Below are 19,484 nucleotides of genomic sequence, written 5' to 3' on the forward strand. Positions count from 1 at the left end.
TTAAAATACTGTATACTTATAGTGCACTATCGGATCGGAAAAAGCTTCATTTTTTCTACTTTTTTAAGTAATTTTTCTGCCGTTTGCAGTTTGTCATCAAAGTACAAAACATTTGCTTTCAAACCATCTTAAAGCAATGGGAGAGGAAGACATACGGTAAACTTATAATAACCTATAAAAAAAATTTCTTCCCCCCTCTCTATTGGATTATATACTACTCAAATGTATTTTAAACTTCAGATTATATTTGATGTAATATTATAAACTCTCTATTTGACTATACACAACTAAAATGTTTTGCTCTTCTGTAACAATGTTACTTTATGTATGTTAGAATTAACTTGTTGAATGAAACCAAAAGACGATTCTTACAATGTCTAATAAGTGGGGGAAATTATTGACGACGCTTTCAGATTTTTCTGATAAAGTAGTCTTGATATTTGTAAACATTTGTCTTCCTAAGATTAAAGTTGTTATCAACCTGAATAATTATTTGATATATTTTGATAGAAATTTCATCTTGGACAATAAAATTATTTCGTAAATATTAAATTTTTGACTACTAATGTGCGCGTTTTAATGACTTTATTATATTTGATGTAATATTATAAACAACTCGAAAAAGAAAATTTCGCTCTTGTGTAAACATATACTTTTGTGTGTTCCAGACTCGTCGGCGTGATGAGTGTAGATGTAGATGTGAGTGAAATGGATATCAATCAATGTGATCAACTTCTTATGGGAGAAAACATATCCATGTGGCAGATGAGCATGTTCTTGGGAACACATAAGTGTCATAATCTAACCAGCAAGGTAAGATTTACACCATTCTTAGATTTATTTACATTTGAAGAGCTCGGTGAATGAAGATTTTAAGTGACATAATAGTGACTTTAAGTACACTGGTGGACAAAATTAAGAGATGGAAAGCATTTTCGCACATGCAAAATACCCACATACCGCTCCATGTGTTTGACAATGGTTCCGTGAATGCCCAGAGGTACAGGCAGGAGGTCCTAGAGCCCTATGTGCGTCTTTTCAGGGGAGCTGTTGGCCCTGAGTTAATTTTTATGCACGACAATGCGCAATTCCACAAGTCCTCCTTAACTCCTTTATTAACAGCATGCATACTCGTTGTGCATGCTGTCTGTCTGTCAGGGGTGACCATACACCATACTAGAGACAACACACACTGTAAAAGCCTCACTTTTATTGTCATCTTTTATCCTCAAGTTCAGACTACACTGGATTTATTGGCAATAGGTCTTGCCAGTGAATGGCACTTTCATTTTTGTTTTGCATAATTTATTATCATGGAATAAGCTATATCCATAACAAATTTCATTTATTTATCTTCAGTATTTTTTTAGATATTTGGGAAAATGTCTTCCATCTCTTAGTTTTGGCCACCAGTGTAAATTAACTCTAAAAGTTATACATTGGCGAACGGAAATAAAGTGTCTTCATTGCATTTATTTTTACACCAAAAGCTTTCATTTGATCAAATTGAGTAAATTCCAAACTTTTATTTGTCCCGCAGTGGACTGATCTGAAAGACAGTTGTCCCAGTCGAACACCGAAGTCAAGCATCACGGGCTAGCTTGTGGGTAACCACTTTGATCAGCCTTTATAGCGACCGAAGATGCACGGTATCGATCCTCGTTGAACTGTTCTACCGTAAAGTAATCGACTTCGCGCTCAGGTCGTCGGGCTACCAAAGCAGGTGATCCATCTCCTGATCAAAATTACGATGGTATGTCTTCGGATTATCCTCAGGGATGCTTCCCAAACCGTCGCCAATAGCCCATTGTGCAGCTCTAATGCAACGTAAATAAGGTACCTAACTAGCTAACATTTATTTAAACTGTGAACAGTAAGTCAAAAGAACTTGTTGCCAAATGAGAGACTGTTTAAAGTTATTGTATGATTGATTGTTTTCAAATGCACTTGAAAAGTAATCCACAACGAAAACAGTGGAAAAATTGTCGCCTAGACCCTTAATCTTCTCATATTAGCTTAATTTAAGAACGATGCAAAATAAATTACCGTTATGTAATTATATATAACTACAATAATTTATTTCCCTAATATAATTATTGTCTTTTTCAAAAATATAGCTTAGAGCTTTTTGCTGAGCTTTGTAATTACTTAAGCGACATTGCTGTTTATGGGCGAGGATCATTTTATTTAATTACCATTGATAAATAAATGTATTATTCTATGTACTGTAGTAACAGGCTGTGGCTAATAATTTTCAGGACGAATCTAATTATTCTTGAAAATATTATGCAAATTAAATACCGATTCAATACGTTGCAAAGTAACCTAAACCTTTTTTCTAACTTCTGTACTCAACTTTAAAAGTTCCTGAAACAGCTTTTTAATTCCTCTTCCGAATTGCACTTTAGTTGGGACATCTCTAATGTCTCCGAAATTGTTAAACCTTCTTCATGAAGTAACTTTTTCATTTTCGAAAACTAAAAGTTAAAGGGATTCATTCAAAAAGTATGGTTAATTATTCATCACCACAACTTCCGCAACCGAACAATTTGCTTTAGTCAAAATTAAAGGTTTAAAGATATTGAGGCCATTAAGAAAACGCAAACATTAGAATTAAACATTCGAAAAAATAACTTTAAAAGTTTACTTTCAAGAACAAAATTCAATAAAAAATTTTACATCTTGAATAATTTTTGATCTAGTGTTCGGATTCTAACAAGCCAGGACTCAATACATTGGTTTAAAATGGGCGACCTTAAACATGCAAATTAATAAGTACAGATGGCAGTTTAAGGTGAAAAATCTGACATAAAAACGTACTTTTCCCGAATATACATAACTTTTTTTCAACGGATTTAAATTCCTTGTCCTCAAAATATAAGAGGTAGCCGAAATCTGGGAAATATGGTCCAAATAGTTCGTTCAGGAGAGTTGTAGAAGTTAGGGTTGATTTTTTTTTTCGTATTTCACAATATCTCGAGAGCATTTATAGCAAACTGAAAAATTTTTGCACACACCTATAAAATTCGTTTATTCAAAAGTAATTCCATGCAAAAAATAATTTTTAATGATAATTTAATAGTTTTTCAATTATTTATTTAATAGTAGTCAAATAAAATTCAAATCATAAAGTATGAAAAAAAACTTTACATCACTTTAAAGAATGTAATTTTATATGTCAAAATATTAAATTTGAGCAAAATCAGTTTGAATAGTTCCTGAGAAATTTTATGTACGTGAAAAGTTAGGATTACCGACACGACTTTTTGTATGTCTTAAATGCCTTGACTCACGTCGTTTTCACGTTGTTTTGATTTTATTTTATAAATGGTGTGATTAATATTGTAAAATCATTAGTATTTTTAAAGCATTATGATTACCGAAATGACTGTTTGCATATTTTATGTGATATTAGTACTTTTTCACGTTGTTTTGATTTTTATTAATTTCGCATATTGTGGAGAGATTAAAATAGTAATGTCATTCATATTTTTACAACGTTTAGAATGTTTCACGTGCTATTATTAATTGTCGTTTTTCTCACTATTTTTATTCAATTCATTTCACAGAAATTTGGATGAGTGCTGGAGAGTTTTTAGAGAAAAATTCTTGAGAGTATTATCAAGAATATTTTTAAGCATTTCAAGTAATTAAAAAAGGGAGAAAAGAAACATTTTTATGATAAAAATTTTCATATTTCCCCTTTTAAAAGTATCGATTTCTTTCACCTAATATCTAAGTTTATTTATTTTTACCATTGGCAAAATGGGTCTCGTTTTGGGTTTGATGGCGTTTGAACGTCATCACACTTTTCAACTTTTTTCAAGAGTAATAGTAAGCAGTGCGCGTCATTGCATGCGTTGCTATGGCGACCACAGCTGTTTGATAATTTTTTTAGAATTCTTTTTTTCACTTTGAATTTTGTTATGCATTAAGTTGGAGAGTTTATTTTCGAGATATGGGACCAGAGAGATCTCATAAATACTTTTTGAGTTATGAATAAAGGAGAATTACATAATTTGAATGATATTTTTGATTTTATTGTTTTAATTAAGAATCAGAAATTCTAACCTACAGTTCAAACTGGATCGTTTTCAATACTAATTCAGTTGAATATCGCATAAAAATTAGACAACAATCACTTTGCCAATGGGTAACATGTGATCGCCTTTCGGCAATCACAATTTTTTCTTTAATTTAGTTTCATTAAATGTAGTTACAACAATTGTACATGTCTTTTATATTTCCTTTTATCTGATAATCTTATAGTTGACACAATTCTTTGTATCACTTCCTGTTTACACATTTCTAATTTTCCTAGTAGGAGCAAACTATTTTACTTATTTAATGATTAATTTAACCAAAATCATTATCAAAATACTTCAGCAAAAATTACCGAGCCTTTTGGTGTTCTCGGAAGCCAGAAATACGGTAAATTTAACCATATTTTGGTAGTTTTTACCAGACATTTTTTATTATTAATATTATAGAAATAATCTTCAGCAATGCAAGATTTATTGAAACCTATCCGTCCCAATCTAAATTTAATATGACAAATATGACATTTTTTGTCAAAAAAATTTTTGAAATAATACTAAATCAAAATAAAAGAGAGCGTTTTACTTCGCTATCAACAACCTCCTAGGTATGACACTTTCACTTTTTATTTCGCTCATTTTAGAAAGAATGTTTGAAAACAAAATATTTTTTTCAAAGCTCTGGAACGCATAGAAGCAATAAATCAAACTACCCAATTTACAAACAACTATTTTGCAGCTTGAAAAATATAACATTTTTATTTCCTTTGCAATATTTCAAAATTGTACTCCAGATTTATATCTCTATACTTCATTTTCTGAAGTTTAATTTTCTTTTCTATTCATTTTTTTTATTTCCTTTCCATTTTTGAAAAAAAAAAAAAAGAAGACGTTTTTGTGGAATAAAGATGGCTATAAGGCGCATTAAATGTTCTGAACGGAGGCGTATTGATTAAATACCTTTTAGGAATTCGAAATAACTCAGATTAGATTATTTCGCTTTAAGGCTAAAAAGGTAAAAATTCTTTTTTTAATAAAGTAAACGAAAATTTTCTCTTTACATTTCAATTACTTGACGTTTCTGAAATCTAATCTCAACGTCAATTTTCTTTCTCGATTTGTTTTAAAAATATTAACGGTTTACAGAACGGTATATAATTGTTTTCTTTTACTTTTATAAACTTCCTCTCCTCTAAATATTACAAAAGTAAGACTTCATCCGGAGAAGTCGCCAATAGGGTTTAGTCTGAGCCCAGGCCCCATGTGGGTTCTGCCCCGTTAATTGAAAAATGATTTCAGGCTCGGGTAAGCTCGAATTCATGATTAAATTTTTACAAACTTTTTTACAACTTTTAATCAAACATTTGGTTCCGTTAAAATACAAACAATGTGAAATTTATAAAGTGTAAAAATTTCAGTGCTCCGCTTTTTTGTCGATGCTTTTGTTTTGCGAGGTTAGCACTGATTGTCATATGACTTTTATTTAGCTTAATATTTAGATTTTCTTTTCTAATTCCTGTTTTTGTCATCTTGGAGTTTCAGTTGGTTCAGTATTTCTCTCCACTTTTTCTTTTACCGTTTGGTGATAGAAAAGTTTTTATTTCTCTTTGTTTGGACATCAAAATTCCGAGTGACCGGGCTAAGATTAAAATTTTTCGATCTTGGGCCTACCTCCAAAATCGAATCTAAGCTCATCTCTAGCCACCAAGTGACAACCGGACAATGGCACGTGAGAAAAAAAAAATAAAATGAAAATTATAAATCAGTAAAAATATAAATAGAGACAAATTTGATGGGTAAAGTCAGAAGACTTTTTCGGGCAAGCTCCTGTATATTTTTACACGTTAAAAACTGACATTGTTCTTTTTTTTTGTAGCTTTGATGATTGCAATCAGCATATCTTAACATATACAAAAGGTAAAAGTAGAACGTAGACAATCAGTTTTTAATTTATTTTTACCCTACTTACTTCCGCTAATATGTATATCTGTTTAAAATTAAAAAAATAAAATTATTTGAACTTACACGGTATAGGCAGCTAAATATAAAAGAGAGTTAAAGTTAAAACATTGGAAAAATCTGATGAATTATAATCGAGGTTAATTTTATTAACGGTGGAGCTATAAGTATTATAAATAACTTGCTTTTTAAATTAAACTAAAAAACGTTACTTACAATGTCTAATAGGTTAAAAAGTTATTAGCAACGCTTTCAGATTTTTCTGATAAATGAAGAAGTTTTGCTAATCATAAACTTTAGTTCCACTTAGTCTAAAGTATTTATTAACTTCAATAATCATTTTTGACAATATCATTGACAATACTTTTTTAACTTTATATTTTAAACATTAATTTTCACCTATGAATGTGCACCTTTTAATGACTTGATTTTTGACGAAAAATCTAAAAATATGCATTAAATACAGTAAATAAAGAAGAAAAAGTATTTAAATTTCTGTTTATATCAGATGTATTTTTGCAAACTGATGCAATTAATAAATAAATAATATTGGTGCTTATAAAGAAAAATATTTATCAAGGATTCTGATTGAGAAATATCCTGTATTTGAATTAGTTTTTAATCAAGTATCAAGATTTTATAAATAAATATCTTAGTGAAAGTGTAAATTAGGTTACATTTATAAAACATGACATTGTAAAAAATTTCTGAAACCTTTTGAGGTGAATATTACTTTACAATAGTATTTACCATATACAATAATACGAAAAAGTAGTTAAGAATAATGTTAACCGAGGACTCTGGTTGCTTCCCTCCAATCCAATATTACGTCACTTATTTCTAACAAGGGAAACTAGGGAAGTGTGACTCGCCAATTTTGAAATAAACTAGTGGGATGTATGCCTTATGAGGAATAATTTTAGGGGGCAACATTCGTTTCGGCCCATAGAAGGTCCTGTGAGAGATAAAAAATAATTCAATATATAGAAAAATCGGTATTTTATTACTTCAATGCAGACTATTAGTTATTGTAATTGTCTCATACTCCAATTAATGTGTAATTAATTGGTTAATTAATTAATTTTCTAAGTAACAAATTAATTAGCAAATTACCTAATTAATGAAATTATTAATTGATTTGCAATTACATACTCCAATTAATTTGGAAAATGTTTTGAAAAAAAAAATTTTATGTCAATTTTAAAAAAAAAAAAATTTTAATTTACCTAACAGGTTTTTCTGAAAAACTAGAGATACATAAAATTTTCGAAATCAATTTTGACAATAAATATGCATTATATAGTACGTGAAAGTAACACAAAATTAATTGGAGTATGAGGTAATTACAATAACTAATAGTCTGCATTGAAGTAATAAAATACCGATTTTTCTATATATTGAATTATTTTTTATCTCTCACAGAACCTTCTATGGGCCGAAACGAATGTTGCCCCCTAAAATTATTCCTCATAAGGCATACATCCCACTAGTTTATTTCAAAATTGGCGAGTCACACTTCCCTAGTTTCCCTTGAAAGATATTTTAGCCGTTTTTTAAACCAACTACGTAGATCTGAATTAATTGCGCCATCTGTTAATACTTTCTGATCAGATACTATTAAATTAGATACTGCAGATATTGCCTGATAAGTACTATTTAATTTTAAAACCATATCTCCAAATAAAATCCTGGCTGTAACTAAGAGGTCCTCCACTCATGTTTTTCATACCATTTTTTTCCGATAAATTAAGTAATTTTCAGGGAAAAATACTCAATGCCGTTACTTACTTCGATAAATTTTAAGTAAACTTTTAAGATTCATTTTCTTTTTCTTACAGAGCGGATTTTTGAATGCAAAATATACAATACTCGCATATTAAATATTACAATTAATTCATTTTTTCAAGTCTTTAAGTAAAACACTTTAAAATAGAAGAAAAGTTTTTTTTCATAAACCAATTTTAGATGCTTGATTGCAAACCGATTTTCATTAATTAATTAGAATGAAGTGTAGCATTTTCCTTCAACTACGTTTTTTAAATAAACAATAAGATATTTAAATTTGCATGAAGCATTTTAATATTATGATGAGTAAGTAAGAAAAAAAACTTTGAAAAATGCAGTACTTTTGTACAATGTATTATTTTCTTTAAGTAAATTGTTAGTGAAATTAATTGGAAAAAAAACTTACATCATCATCTTTATAAGACCATTATACTACATTAAATCTTCTTTAATTAAATTAAACTTTGCAAGTAGGATTTTTTTTAAAATTTTTTTTCATTCATCTCTCCTTGATTATCACAAAAGTACACAAATTTTCTTAATTTAAAAAGAAATCTCATTTGCATAAATTATTATTTTAATTTCAAAAACGTCATGGTAACGCCTGTATAAATGTTTTTCCTGTCATACAATGTTAGTTTAACATCAAAACTTTCTTTTGGCGAAAAAAAGAGTTTCAAAAGAGCCAAACTCTGGCTCACGTTTTCATCAACAAAAAGAGAAAAATATGTTTGAAAAATGACGAAGAATACTTTTGCTGTTAAAAGAACATACAAAAAGAAATACCCGGGAGCGGTCTTTGGCTCAACAAATCTCAACCTGATGAAGTAAAATGTCTTTTTTTAAATCAAATATAAGAATCACGCTGCTTTTTTAGCCGGCGGTACAATAAATTTTAATCTAAACACTGGGCGCAGTTTTCATTTTTTTTAAACGTTTTGTTCCATGTATTGTCTCCGTTATTTATTCTGTGCCTTTTTTTGTCGCCGTGATTTAGATATAAGCTTCCTATTCGTTCTCTTTTAATAAACATTAAACCTCAAAAAACGTTCCATTTAAGATAGGAAATCCTTCTAGTTTTGAAAGAGCTCTCAGAAAATTATGTAAGCCTATTATTATGAAGTAAAAGGGTTTTTTTCTTCGTAATTATAATTACGTGATCTTGTTTAATACAAGTACAAAAGGCTAGTGAAGGCGATAATATGTATATTTTTTCATCGCACTTAATTATAATAAATATGAAATCTGAGTAACTTGTTTACTTCAGATCAGAAAATTAACATCTTAATGAGCTTATAATGCTACTTATATTTTTTAATGTTTTCATATTCACGCTATGGTCTCAATAAAATCATATAATCTCAAACTAATACCTTTGTAATAAGCGTGTAGTTAATAAAAATTTACAATAAGATTACAGAATGCTTAATTAACTAATATAACCTTAAAACTAAGATTTGCCCTTCATAAAGTCGTAACTATTAATTCAATTTTATTTTGTTTCATTTTATTTATATTTTATAAGAAGAGTATTGAAACACCTGACCAAATACTGAGTTTATGACTATCTATGTTCAACTCCATAGTCTCATATTTTGAACACTAGCCAGAAGACAGGAGAATTTCTGGACCAATTATTGGAGCAAACCAGCTTTCTTGGTTGATTTTTTGATTGAACTAACCAGCATGTTCACTACATGGAGTGGAAAATGACGAAAACTTATCATGGTTAGCTCGATGGCAAGGGGATTCTAACCTATGATCCGTCAACCACTGAGGATATTTTACAACAGTACTGAGGTCGGCGCGAGTCGGTGGCATAATGCGCATCGATTAATCATCGCTGTGATTCGAACTTGGGAACCTCATCGGGAAGAGAACGCCCTGAGACACCACGGCTTAGATAGTAATTTGAAGAGAAAAAAATTTTAAAACTTAAATTAATATTTTAAATGCACACATAGTTTTCATTGCTATAGTTAAAGTAAGACTTGCATAGATTTCAAAGGCGTCCAGAAAATCTTTTTGAGATAGAAAAATACAGATCAAAGTCAATATCTCTTGAGTTTTATTTTTCTACATGAAGAAAAAGAACGAAACCGAGCATAATCTTAACGCTCTAATCCACACTCGACATGATTTGTTCACCATTTTAAAAATAAATATTATAACAACATCTCTCTATTATTTATAAAAAGATAACTATTGTATTACAGTTTCATGCAATCGCATTGAATACAATGATGGCAACTACCTTACTTCATAGAGGTGTTTCAATAAACCAAGAATAGTTACTGGCGTAGTAAAACTAGTTACTGGCGTAGAATGTTCTTTTCCACCACTTGGTCTAAAGTAGCCGTCACCATTTTTGTTATTCAGCAACACTATAATTACAATGAGAGAAAATAAAATTAGTTTCATGATCAAACACGCATCCATCACACAGAGAAAATTAATATGAATTCGAACAAAGCTTAACACAAAACACAAATTTTTCGTATTTGGAATTCCATTTATCTGCTTAAAAAACATATATCCGGCTTTAAATAACAGTATATTTCAGTGATATATACAGTATATATTCAGTACATTTCTGTGAAATATACTATTTTAAACTGGCATTTCAGCTAACAGTTTTTTTCGACACATTTCAACTTTTATAGTGTGTCTCTTTCTCGTATTAGCTTTTTGGACCATTTTTAGAATTACTATAGAGGGCGCTAGACGTAACAGCCTAAAATATGACCTAACGATCATGAACAACACTGTTGCAAACTCAAACCAACTATAAAAATTGCATATTCTCAGAAAAATGTTTTTTTCTTATAAGGATAGAGATTCGAAAGTTTTCTTAATTATTTTATAAATTTCGTGTAAATGTTAATTATTTCATACGGTTAATGCTACACGCTTATTAATTACTACTAAATATTTTTATAAATTAATAACCACGATATTTTTTTAAAAATATATGTATGACTTATAAAACATGTCCCTACAAAAAAATAAGATTTCGTTTTGAGTGTTTGGTTGGATGTTTAATTTTTATAATTTATTTTTTAATTTTTAATTACTAGAAAAAAAAATTCTTCCATGTCGATTCTTTTTGAAACCAGCAAAACATATTTGCCCAATTTTAAACCCCAGTCAGTAAAATGCTTATTTGCTTTTCCCATATAATATCTAGAGAAGAATTGCATTATTTTTGAAACATTATACCTCTATTAAGCTAAATTATGAAACTTGTTACGCAAAATAATTTTCTGAAATTACTCTTGCATATATAGCACTCTTCTTCGATATTATGTAATACTAATATACAAAGCTATTTAAATTAAATACTCAATGAATGCTGAAACAAGTAAATTAAAATTCAACCGTATCTTAAAATGTAATTACCTTTCGTATCATTTAAATCGTTTCATTCCATATTAATAAGGCCAGACTGCAAATATTTGAAACTTTATATTTAATTTCCCAGACAGAGCCCTCGGGATAAACGTCTCATATAAACGTCTGTAATAATAATTATTACGGAAAGTTTTCTAACATCGATGTTTTTGTTTTCCTTATTGTATCTGATTTTAACTATGTTTCATTTTTGAAATGAATGTATTCTCATTTTTACTCAAACATTTTACCGCCGACAGAGAAACATTTATTTCAGCCACCAGAATATGTATCTAAAAACCTTGGAAGAAAATACTATTCGATATAATGTTTTAAAAAAATTGGAATTTAAAGTATGTTATGGTCATTTCTCTGGACAACGACCTATAAAAATGACTCTTGTTCTAATGATCGACTTTTCGCGTACTAAGCGATAAATGGATCATTAAATAAACCTTTAAGTGCCAAGCTTAAGACAGTTTTTCGATGGCTTCATCATCATACGAAATGCTCCTTTTAAGAATAATCTGCTATTTTCATAACTGCTGTGAGGCTGTAACAGTTACTCAAAACTGTTCAATTAAATATAGTCTATCTATAGCCAGCGCTCTCAATGCTTATTGTGAAAATGGCTTCAAACTTCAGTATGGAGAAAAGCCACAGTTTTATGAAAATGAAAAGTTCTTGTCCAATGTTGCTCCAATATTACACCAATGTCGCATTATCAGGATTCATTAAGACTTACGAAAACTCAGAATAAGGCAGTAATTTTGATAGTTTTTATTAACGTGAAATCATTTGGTGATTGTAAAAAATTTTTAATAACTTTTAAAAATATTTAAGTTTTTTGTCCGTTAAGCCCAGATAGTATGATAGATTCACGGCTTGACAGTACATATAGTTTAAAATAATGGGCTTCAAGTATATGGCACTTACAATGGGGCTTTTTTATTTCCCTTTACGAAAGAACTTCGAAAAACTATGTTAATGGTTTACTTAATGGCACTTAATAAACTCTTTAAACCACTAAACTTAGCACCTAATGGCTTAAAGAGTTGACCTCAAATATTTTCGTTAACTATTAATTAAGTTACGGAATAAAAAAAAAATCAGGCATAAAAACGTATTTGAACAAACCCTTATTTTTGATAGATTTGGATTTTCAGCCATCAAAATATAGGGGGTTGCCCCAGTCTGGAACACATAATTACAATAGTTTAAATCCCAAATATCCCACTTAATCCCAAAAATTCTAGTTAACTCACAGGTGTTTAAAAGTTTGCCACCCTTAATGTTAATTTCCATTTCTGCGTATTTTGTCATATTTTGGGAATTTTTTGAGTGAATTGAAAACTTTTCGCTCATAATAATGAAATTAGTTTCATCAGCATTGGCACGACAGCCCTTTGTGAGCCTGGGCCTTCCTCAGAAGCTTTTCCCATTCTTCCCTTCTCCCAGCAACTGTTTTCCAGTTCTTTACTTTTAGGATGATGAAATCCAAATTGGATGGTTTATCCAAAGATTAATATTGTGAAGAAAAGTTTTTTTCCATATTTATTTCTTATTTTTACCATTTTTATTCTTAATAATCAAAAACAATTTGATTTGTAAGGCATGCAATTTTTTACATCATTTTAAATAATGTTATTTTGTACGAAAAAACACAATTTTTGAATGAAATCTGGAAAATAATCACACTAAAAAATTTCATGCATTTAAATTTTCAAGAAAAACTCTCACCCTTCCGATTTTGAGTGTAAAATTCCAAATCTGTCGAATATAAAAATGTATTTCTTCAGAAAAAATGCATTTTATGCTGATTCCTCAATTTAATTTATAGTTAGTCCTAATTAATTAGCATATTTGAAGTAAATTCTTTGAATTTTTACGATTATCATATGGACGCAAAAATGTAATCATTACAACAAATATCATTCAGTGTGATATTTTATTTTTTTTTATTTTTAGTTCAGAGTATAAGAACATTTTTTATTAACTCATATCTGAGATTGATTTCAATAAGAAAGTGTGCTTCCTAATCAACCTCTGTTTTTTCTATATTTCCTAATATAATAACGATAGTAATAGTATAATCCAAAAATCTATTAAATTCCCCTTGGAACCTTTTTCTGCTAAGTTTCTTATAAAGTTTTTATAATAAGACTTTCTACATATTTTATTATTTCTAAATTTGGAAAAGTTTTAAAACTAAGCTAAATATATTTTTATTTAAACACATAAGGATCGGTTTTTTTAACATTTTTATGTAAATAAATTATGTGTTTAACTTAAGATTCCAAATAACAATAGTTTCTTTTATTTTTAAACAGCTTAATACTCTTTGAATTAATTATTTCAGATAGCTCTATCTATTTCTTCAATATTTTCTGATATTGACATTATCTAGATACATTCTCTATTTTTATGTCTGATTCTATGTATTTCATTTTTTTAATATCTTCGTTACTGTGTCTTCTAGCATCATTCCTTCAGATAATGATGTTTTTCTACATTCCATTCTCCCTGATGTTGACAATGTAGTATCTTCCATTATTTTTGCCATTCACATACGTTTAATCTAAGTTCGAAAGAATGAAATGTAACATTACAACTCATTATTTCTATCCTTTGCATCAATTACATTACATTCTTCCAGATTTTCATTCTTTTGTACATTTCTTTAGTATTGACGATACATTCAATTTTTTATGATTTTGATATTATTCTGTGCTTTATTGTTTCGAACATAGAAACTACTCTACATTCTGTCCCTTTTTTACTGACCTCCATTATATTCCGTTCTTTCTAAGGTCCATGTACTATTTTTCTACTTATGATAATATTGTTCTACATTCTATTCATTCTTATAACATTAATTTTTATTTCACTCTAACGTTGATATGATTTTTAACTGGTTCTTATCTGCTATTTTATTATTTTACGTTCAATTCATTTACATGTTACTCTACATTCCATTCTTACTAATATTGGAATTGCGTTCATTCCGCTTTTTTTCCAGATCTTCACACAATCTTTTATCTATTTTTCTGATAAAGAAATTATTCTAAATACCATCTATTATTAAAGTATTCCATATTGATATCACTTTTCCTCCCATTCTGGCATTCATAGACTGAGTTAGTTTTTTTATTGATATTATTCTACGTTCCATTTTCTCTGACATTGACATTACCATACATTCATTCTTTCTGATCATTACATACTCTGTACTTGACATAAGTCTTTAATCCTTTTCACCTGACAATGGCAACATGTCACTGACAATACTTTTCATTCTATTCTGACGTTTACATACCTTTTTCTTTTCTTTTTATCTATCATTGACATTACTCTTCAATGCCAATGAAATGACAATCTTTCTGATACAAACATATTTTTTTATAATATTGATGCTTCTCTTCATTAATGAAATCTTTTTTTTTTCATTTACTGTTGCCGTTACTAAAAGTTAAAATATTACAGAATTTAATATATATTTCCTTCATTCATTCTTTTTCGTGTCAGTTTTATTCTTTTCCATATTAAGCTCATTTTTCTCCCTTATTTCCTTCTTTTTAGCGTTAATTTCATTCTCTTTCATTCATTTCATTATTTATCTTATTAACTTCATTATCTTTCGATCACTCTATTTTTTGCATTAAGTTCATCTATTTTATTCCTTTTTTATTAATTTCATTCTCTTTCAATCATTCTATTTTTTTGCCTTAAGTTCATCTATTTTATTCCTTTTTTATTAATTTCATTCTCTTTCAATCATTCTATTTTTTTGCCTTAAGTTCATCTATTTTATTCTTTTTTATATTAACTTCAGTCTTTTTTCAATCATTCCATAATTTAAATTTGCAGAACAATTATTTACATAAATTGTAATGAGACTTATTTCTCATTTTATTACTGCCATTACTATAAGTAATATTACTGGTATTTAATCTCTATTTCTTTCATATTTTTCCGAATTAGTTCCATTCCTTTTTCCCTTCCATGCCATTCTTTTTCGAGTTAACTTCATTCGATTTCATTCTTTTTTACATTAATTTCGCTTTTTCTATCCATTCATAATTTACATTTGTACTATTATTTCCATTTCTTGTAACAGAATTTATTTATTTCATTCACTATAGATATACTCATATTTCATTATGACAACCACTTTCATTATGACAACCACTGAACAAAATTATTTTCCTTGATTTTTATCGCTTGCTTTTTTTTATTTCAATCGGCATTTAAAAACTTATTATTCTTATTTAATTAATTTTTTAATTTCATTTTTTAAATTAATTTAGATCATTTTTCATCCATTCTATAATTTACATTTGTAGTACAATTATTTCTGTTTCTTGAAATGAAACTTATTATATATTTTATTCATTATAGATATACTTAGCTAATTATGACAACCACTTAGAATTCAAAATTATTTCCTTGATTTTAATCGCTTGCTTTTTTTATTTCACTCAGCATTTAAAAACTTATTATTCTAATTTATTAATTTCACTCTTTTTCATTTATTATATTTTTTAAGTTAATTTAGATGTTTTTCGTCCATTCCATAATTTACATTTATAGTACAATTATTTCCATACCTTGAAATGGAACTTATTATACTTTTCGTTCATTATAGATTACGACAACCACCTAGAATTCAAAATTATTTCTTTGATTTATATCGTCTACTTTTTTTATTTCAATCAGCATTTATAAGCTTGTTTTGTGCAAAACTAAAAGTCACAGTAACAGATATTTTACGTAAGACTTACTAACTTTTTTTCGCAAAATACTGCATCATTTTCTTCCTTGGTTGCCCAGCAAAGTTAATCTAGACCCGGAGTAAAAAAATTATTCTAATTCCTGATTCTTTTTTATTTAGAAGAGCTTCGCCAAGTAATTAATTTAACCGTTTCTATGGTGATTGTTCTTCCTTAAATTGAAAGTAATTATTGTTTTTATTTCAATCATGCCACCACTAATTAGATACCAAATACAATCGATTTTTATAAAGGAAGGAAAAGAAACAGTACCTGATTTGTACACGTTGTGTTTTTTAATGCTTATTACAGAAATCTGCTTTTAGATGAAAAAAATTTTAAGTCGCCGAGTTTAATTCAGAGTTATTAAAAATAAAAAGCAAAATTGAAACAGATCTTAAGTTGTTTCTCGTAAAATACCTTTAATATTACAAAACTGAATTTTAAAATACATAAAAAATAATTAGTCCACAATATCCCCCTCACAAATATACGATTCGTACACAGAGAAAAAAATCTGGTGAAATTACCGAAAGGTATGGTATTCACATTTCTGGTAAAAAAAAAAAAAAAAAAAAAAAAACATAATTTAGGTAATAAAAACGAAAATATACGGTTTTTAAACCATTCATTTAAGAAAATTTTCAATCATATGAGAACGTTTTCCCAGAAATTCTGTTTTTCAAAGTTATAGTTCTTTTTACGGCATATTTAGCAAAAAATACAAAATTGAAAAGTAAACATGATCGAATAAATGATTATAATGTTGTGCTCCAACGCGTCATGAAAAAATTACTTAATTTTATCACATATTTGAAAAGCATAGTTTATTGTTAATTTTCCAAACCAAAGCGCCAGTAACACAGTCAATTTTACTATATTCTGGAGTTTTGACCATACCTTTTTTTCTCAGTGTAAATACTTTTGCAGTTTTTTCAACTTCTAAAAAAATCTGCTTTTATCATGGCCTTTATTGCCTAGAAATATCCACGGTATTCAAAAGATTTCAACAAACCAGCATTTCTTTTCCACTTTAAACTTCAATGAATTTTGTCTCTGAAATATAATCAACTAGAAATATTTGTGCAATTCAACTTGCTCGAAACCTTGCAACTCTGTTACAGACAGCGAAATTGACAAAGTATTTCTTTGCTTAGTTTTTTATAATAATATCCTAATGTCTCTCGACTGTCTGGAAATCCAGACATTTTAAGGAAAGAAAATCGGATTTTTCCCAGTTCACCGAAGAATATTTCGAATTTAAATATCCTTGTTCCCTTATTTCTACTTTTGTCTAAATGCAGATTTTATTTTGCTAGTTCATACAAATACCATTGCAGTTTTAAGCAATCTCTAAACTTTAAATCTTTACTAGACGTACTTAGATCATATATCTTATTTTATACCCATTTATGATTATACATTTTGTAAGATTAATTTTCTTACGATAAAAAATTTCTTTTTTTTTTTAATTTTGTGCTTAGAAATTTTACAAGCATTTATAAAAGTTATTCAACCGTAGAGGGCCGACTAATCGGACAAATTGGTACCAAACTCAATCCGAAAAATCCGGATAATCGGACAAATTTAAAAATGGCTATAAGAATGTTTTTAAGTAACTACCTTTCAGAAATCACTAGATATATGAATTTTCTGAATACAAGTTCAAATATATGAAGAGTTTACTCTAGACCAATTAATAAAAGGAAATCAAATTGATTAAAATGTGCTATAGGGAAAGTTCAATAAATTTTTAACTTTCGGGTCTTTGAATTATCGTACAAGTATAATGTTTGAAAGTAATCAAATTCTGTTCTACATTTATATTTCTATAACAAACATTAAAAATTAATCAATTTTCCAATATTTGGCATACAACCTCTACATGTTTATAGTAAATATTTTTACCCCAAAAAAAGCTTACAAATAAACAAAGCAAACGAATGGAAAACAAACCATTTTTACAATCGTTTGCAATGAATTTATATTTTTATCTTTTAAAAATTACGAATCTCATAGCATATTTCTTGTAAGAAATATTTTACATAATTTAGCAAATTTCTATATAACGATTCGCGAACGCAACGACCTATAAGGGGCGTTGTTATTTGAGACGAATTCCTGCTAGCAGAACAACTATAACAGGATCATCAGTTGCACTGGAGATTTCTTCAGTGTAGCATGGTAATGTTCCTTCTTTATTGTGACTCATTAAATTTAAAAAAGAAAAATTTATGATATTCCTTCACATGCAAGTAAAAACAAAATTGAATATCTTTTTTTAAAGAAGGAACATCCAGAACACATCGAAAAATATTTGCAAAAAATCTTGTAATAAGAGTTAAAACCTAGTGCCCGAGAAATCGTTCTACTAAATTTAATGATCTAGTGTGAACTGTCTATTTAAATTTTACATTCCGTATTTTTCTGTATCCTATTACTTCAAGCATTAAAATTATGCAAAAAGTATACAGAGGCACATAATGTTATACCATTTAATTTTGCAAAAAAAGTTTTTGACAACAATTCTTATCATAAATTTAAAGTTTCAATAAAAAATCATTATTTATGAACTATACAACAAAAAATAAGGCATGCTTACGATTAAAAAAAAACGATTCTAAAAATTTCTCATATTAAAAAAAAACTTTCATATTGTTTCTTTTTTCTAGTCTTAAAGTTCCTAATCAGAAATAGAAAACCATTCTGTAGAGAACTATCATCAAATTGGAAAAAAAATATATACAAATAAATTTCTTATTATAAAAATCATAACACTTACTTGCTTTATAAATCCGGAGAATTCCGAATTAAATATTCTTAGTTTGAAAATTTTATTTTCAAATAATACATTGATTATCCCTTCATTACTTTTAGATGACTTACCACACGACAAAATTTTACAATTGTAAGAACTCGATATGATTTTTAATATGTAACTTAAAAACAGAATAGCTGAATTCTAATTGAAATTATCCATTCAAAATTTAAAAATATTTACCAAGAAAACGACAAAAAATTATTAATAATCAACACAAATGATACAATTTCAAATAATACGGATGATTCTTTCTTGTTTTTTTCCCAATTATATAGATTCAGAAATATATACTATTATAGAAAGAAGAATATGCTATAACTATTACACTTCTGAACGTTCTGAAATCATATTTATTCATTGGAATGAATTAAGCAATGTTGACTTCACTTTAATTTTTAATGAATTGAAGCAAAAAGAAATATTTAACCGTAATACACACATCTGTAACAGTATGCGATCACGAAATCGGAAGTTATCGATTTCAAGTTTGTTTATAATAGAAAGGTAAAAATTATTGAAGAATTGTTTTTCAAATGTTGCGCGCGTTCTGTTTCAGTAAGACCTACCACTGTTTGTCTTTTTTTTTTTTTTTTTCGATTTCTTCTGCCTTTTCCTTAGGGAAATTTTGCCTCTTATTTGCTGCTAAAAATGGAGTCCTACTCTGCAAATGTTTATGATAGAACTAAATGAAAACTTATTAAATAAAAGCCTGAAAATATACAA

General features: G+C 28.2%; 1 protein-coding gene across 1 annotated transcript in view; it reads left to right on the top strand.

Moving 5' to 3' along the window:
- The window catches only part of LOC107456269 (putative G protein-coupled receptor CG31760), a 263,150-nt gene that overhangs the window by 210,268 nt on the left and 33,398 nt on the right, over nt 1-19,484 (top strand). Inside the window, exon 5 of the mRNA XM_087153064.1 lies at nt 669-813. Within this exon, the coding sequence (XP_087009190.1) occupies nt 669-813 (145 nt within the window). The remainder of the gene's footprint in view (nt 1-668; nt 814-19,484) is intronic.

Source organism: Parasteatoda tepidariorum, chromosome 10 (genome assembly GCF_982258835.1).
Source record: "Parasteatoda tepidariorum strain Cologne lab strain chromosome 10, Ptep-v5.0, whole genome shotgun sequence".
Taxonomy (NCBI): Eukaryota; Metazoa; Arthropoda; class Arachnida; order Araneae; family Theridiidae; genus Parasteatoda; species Parasteatoda tepidariorum.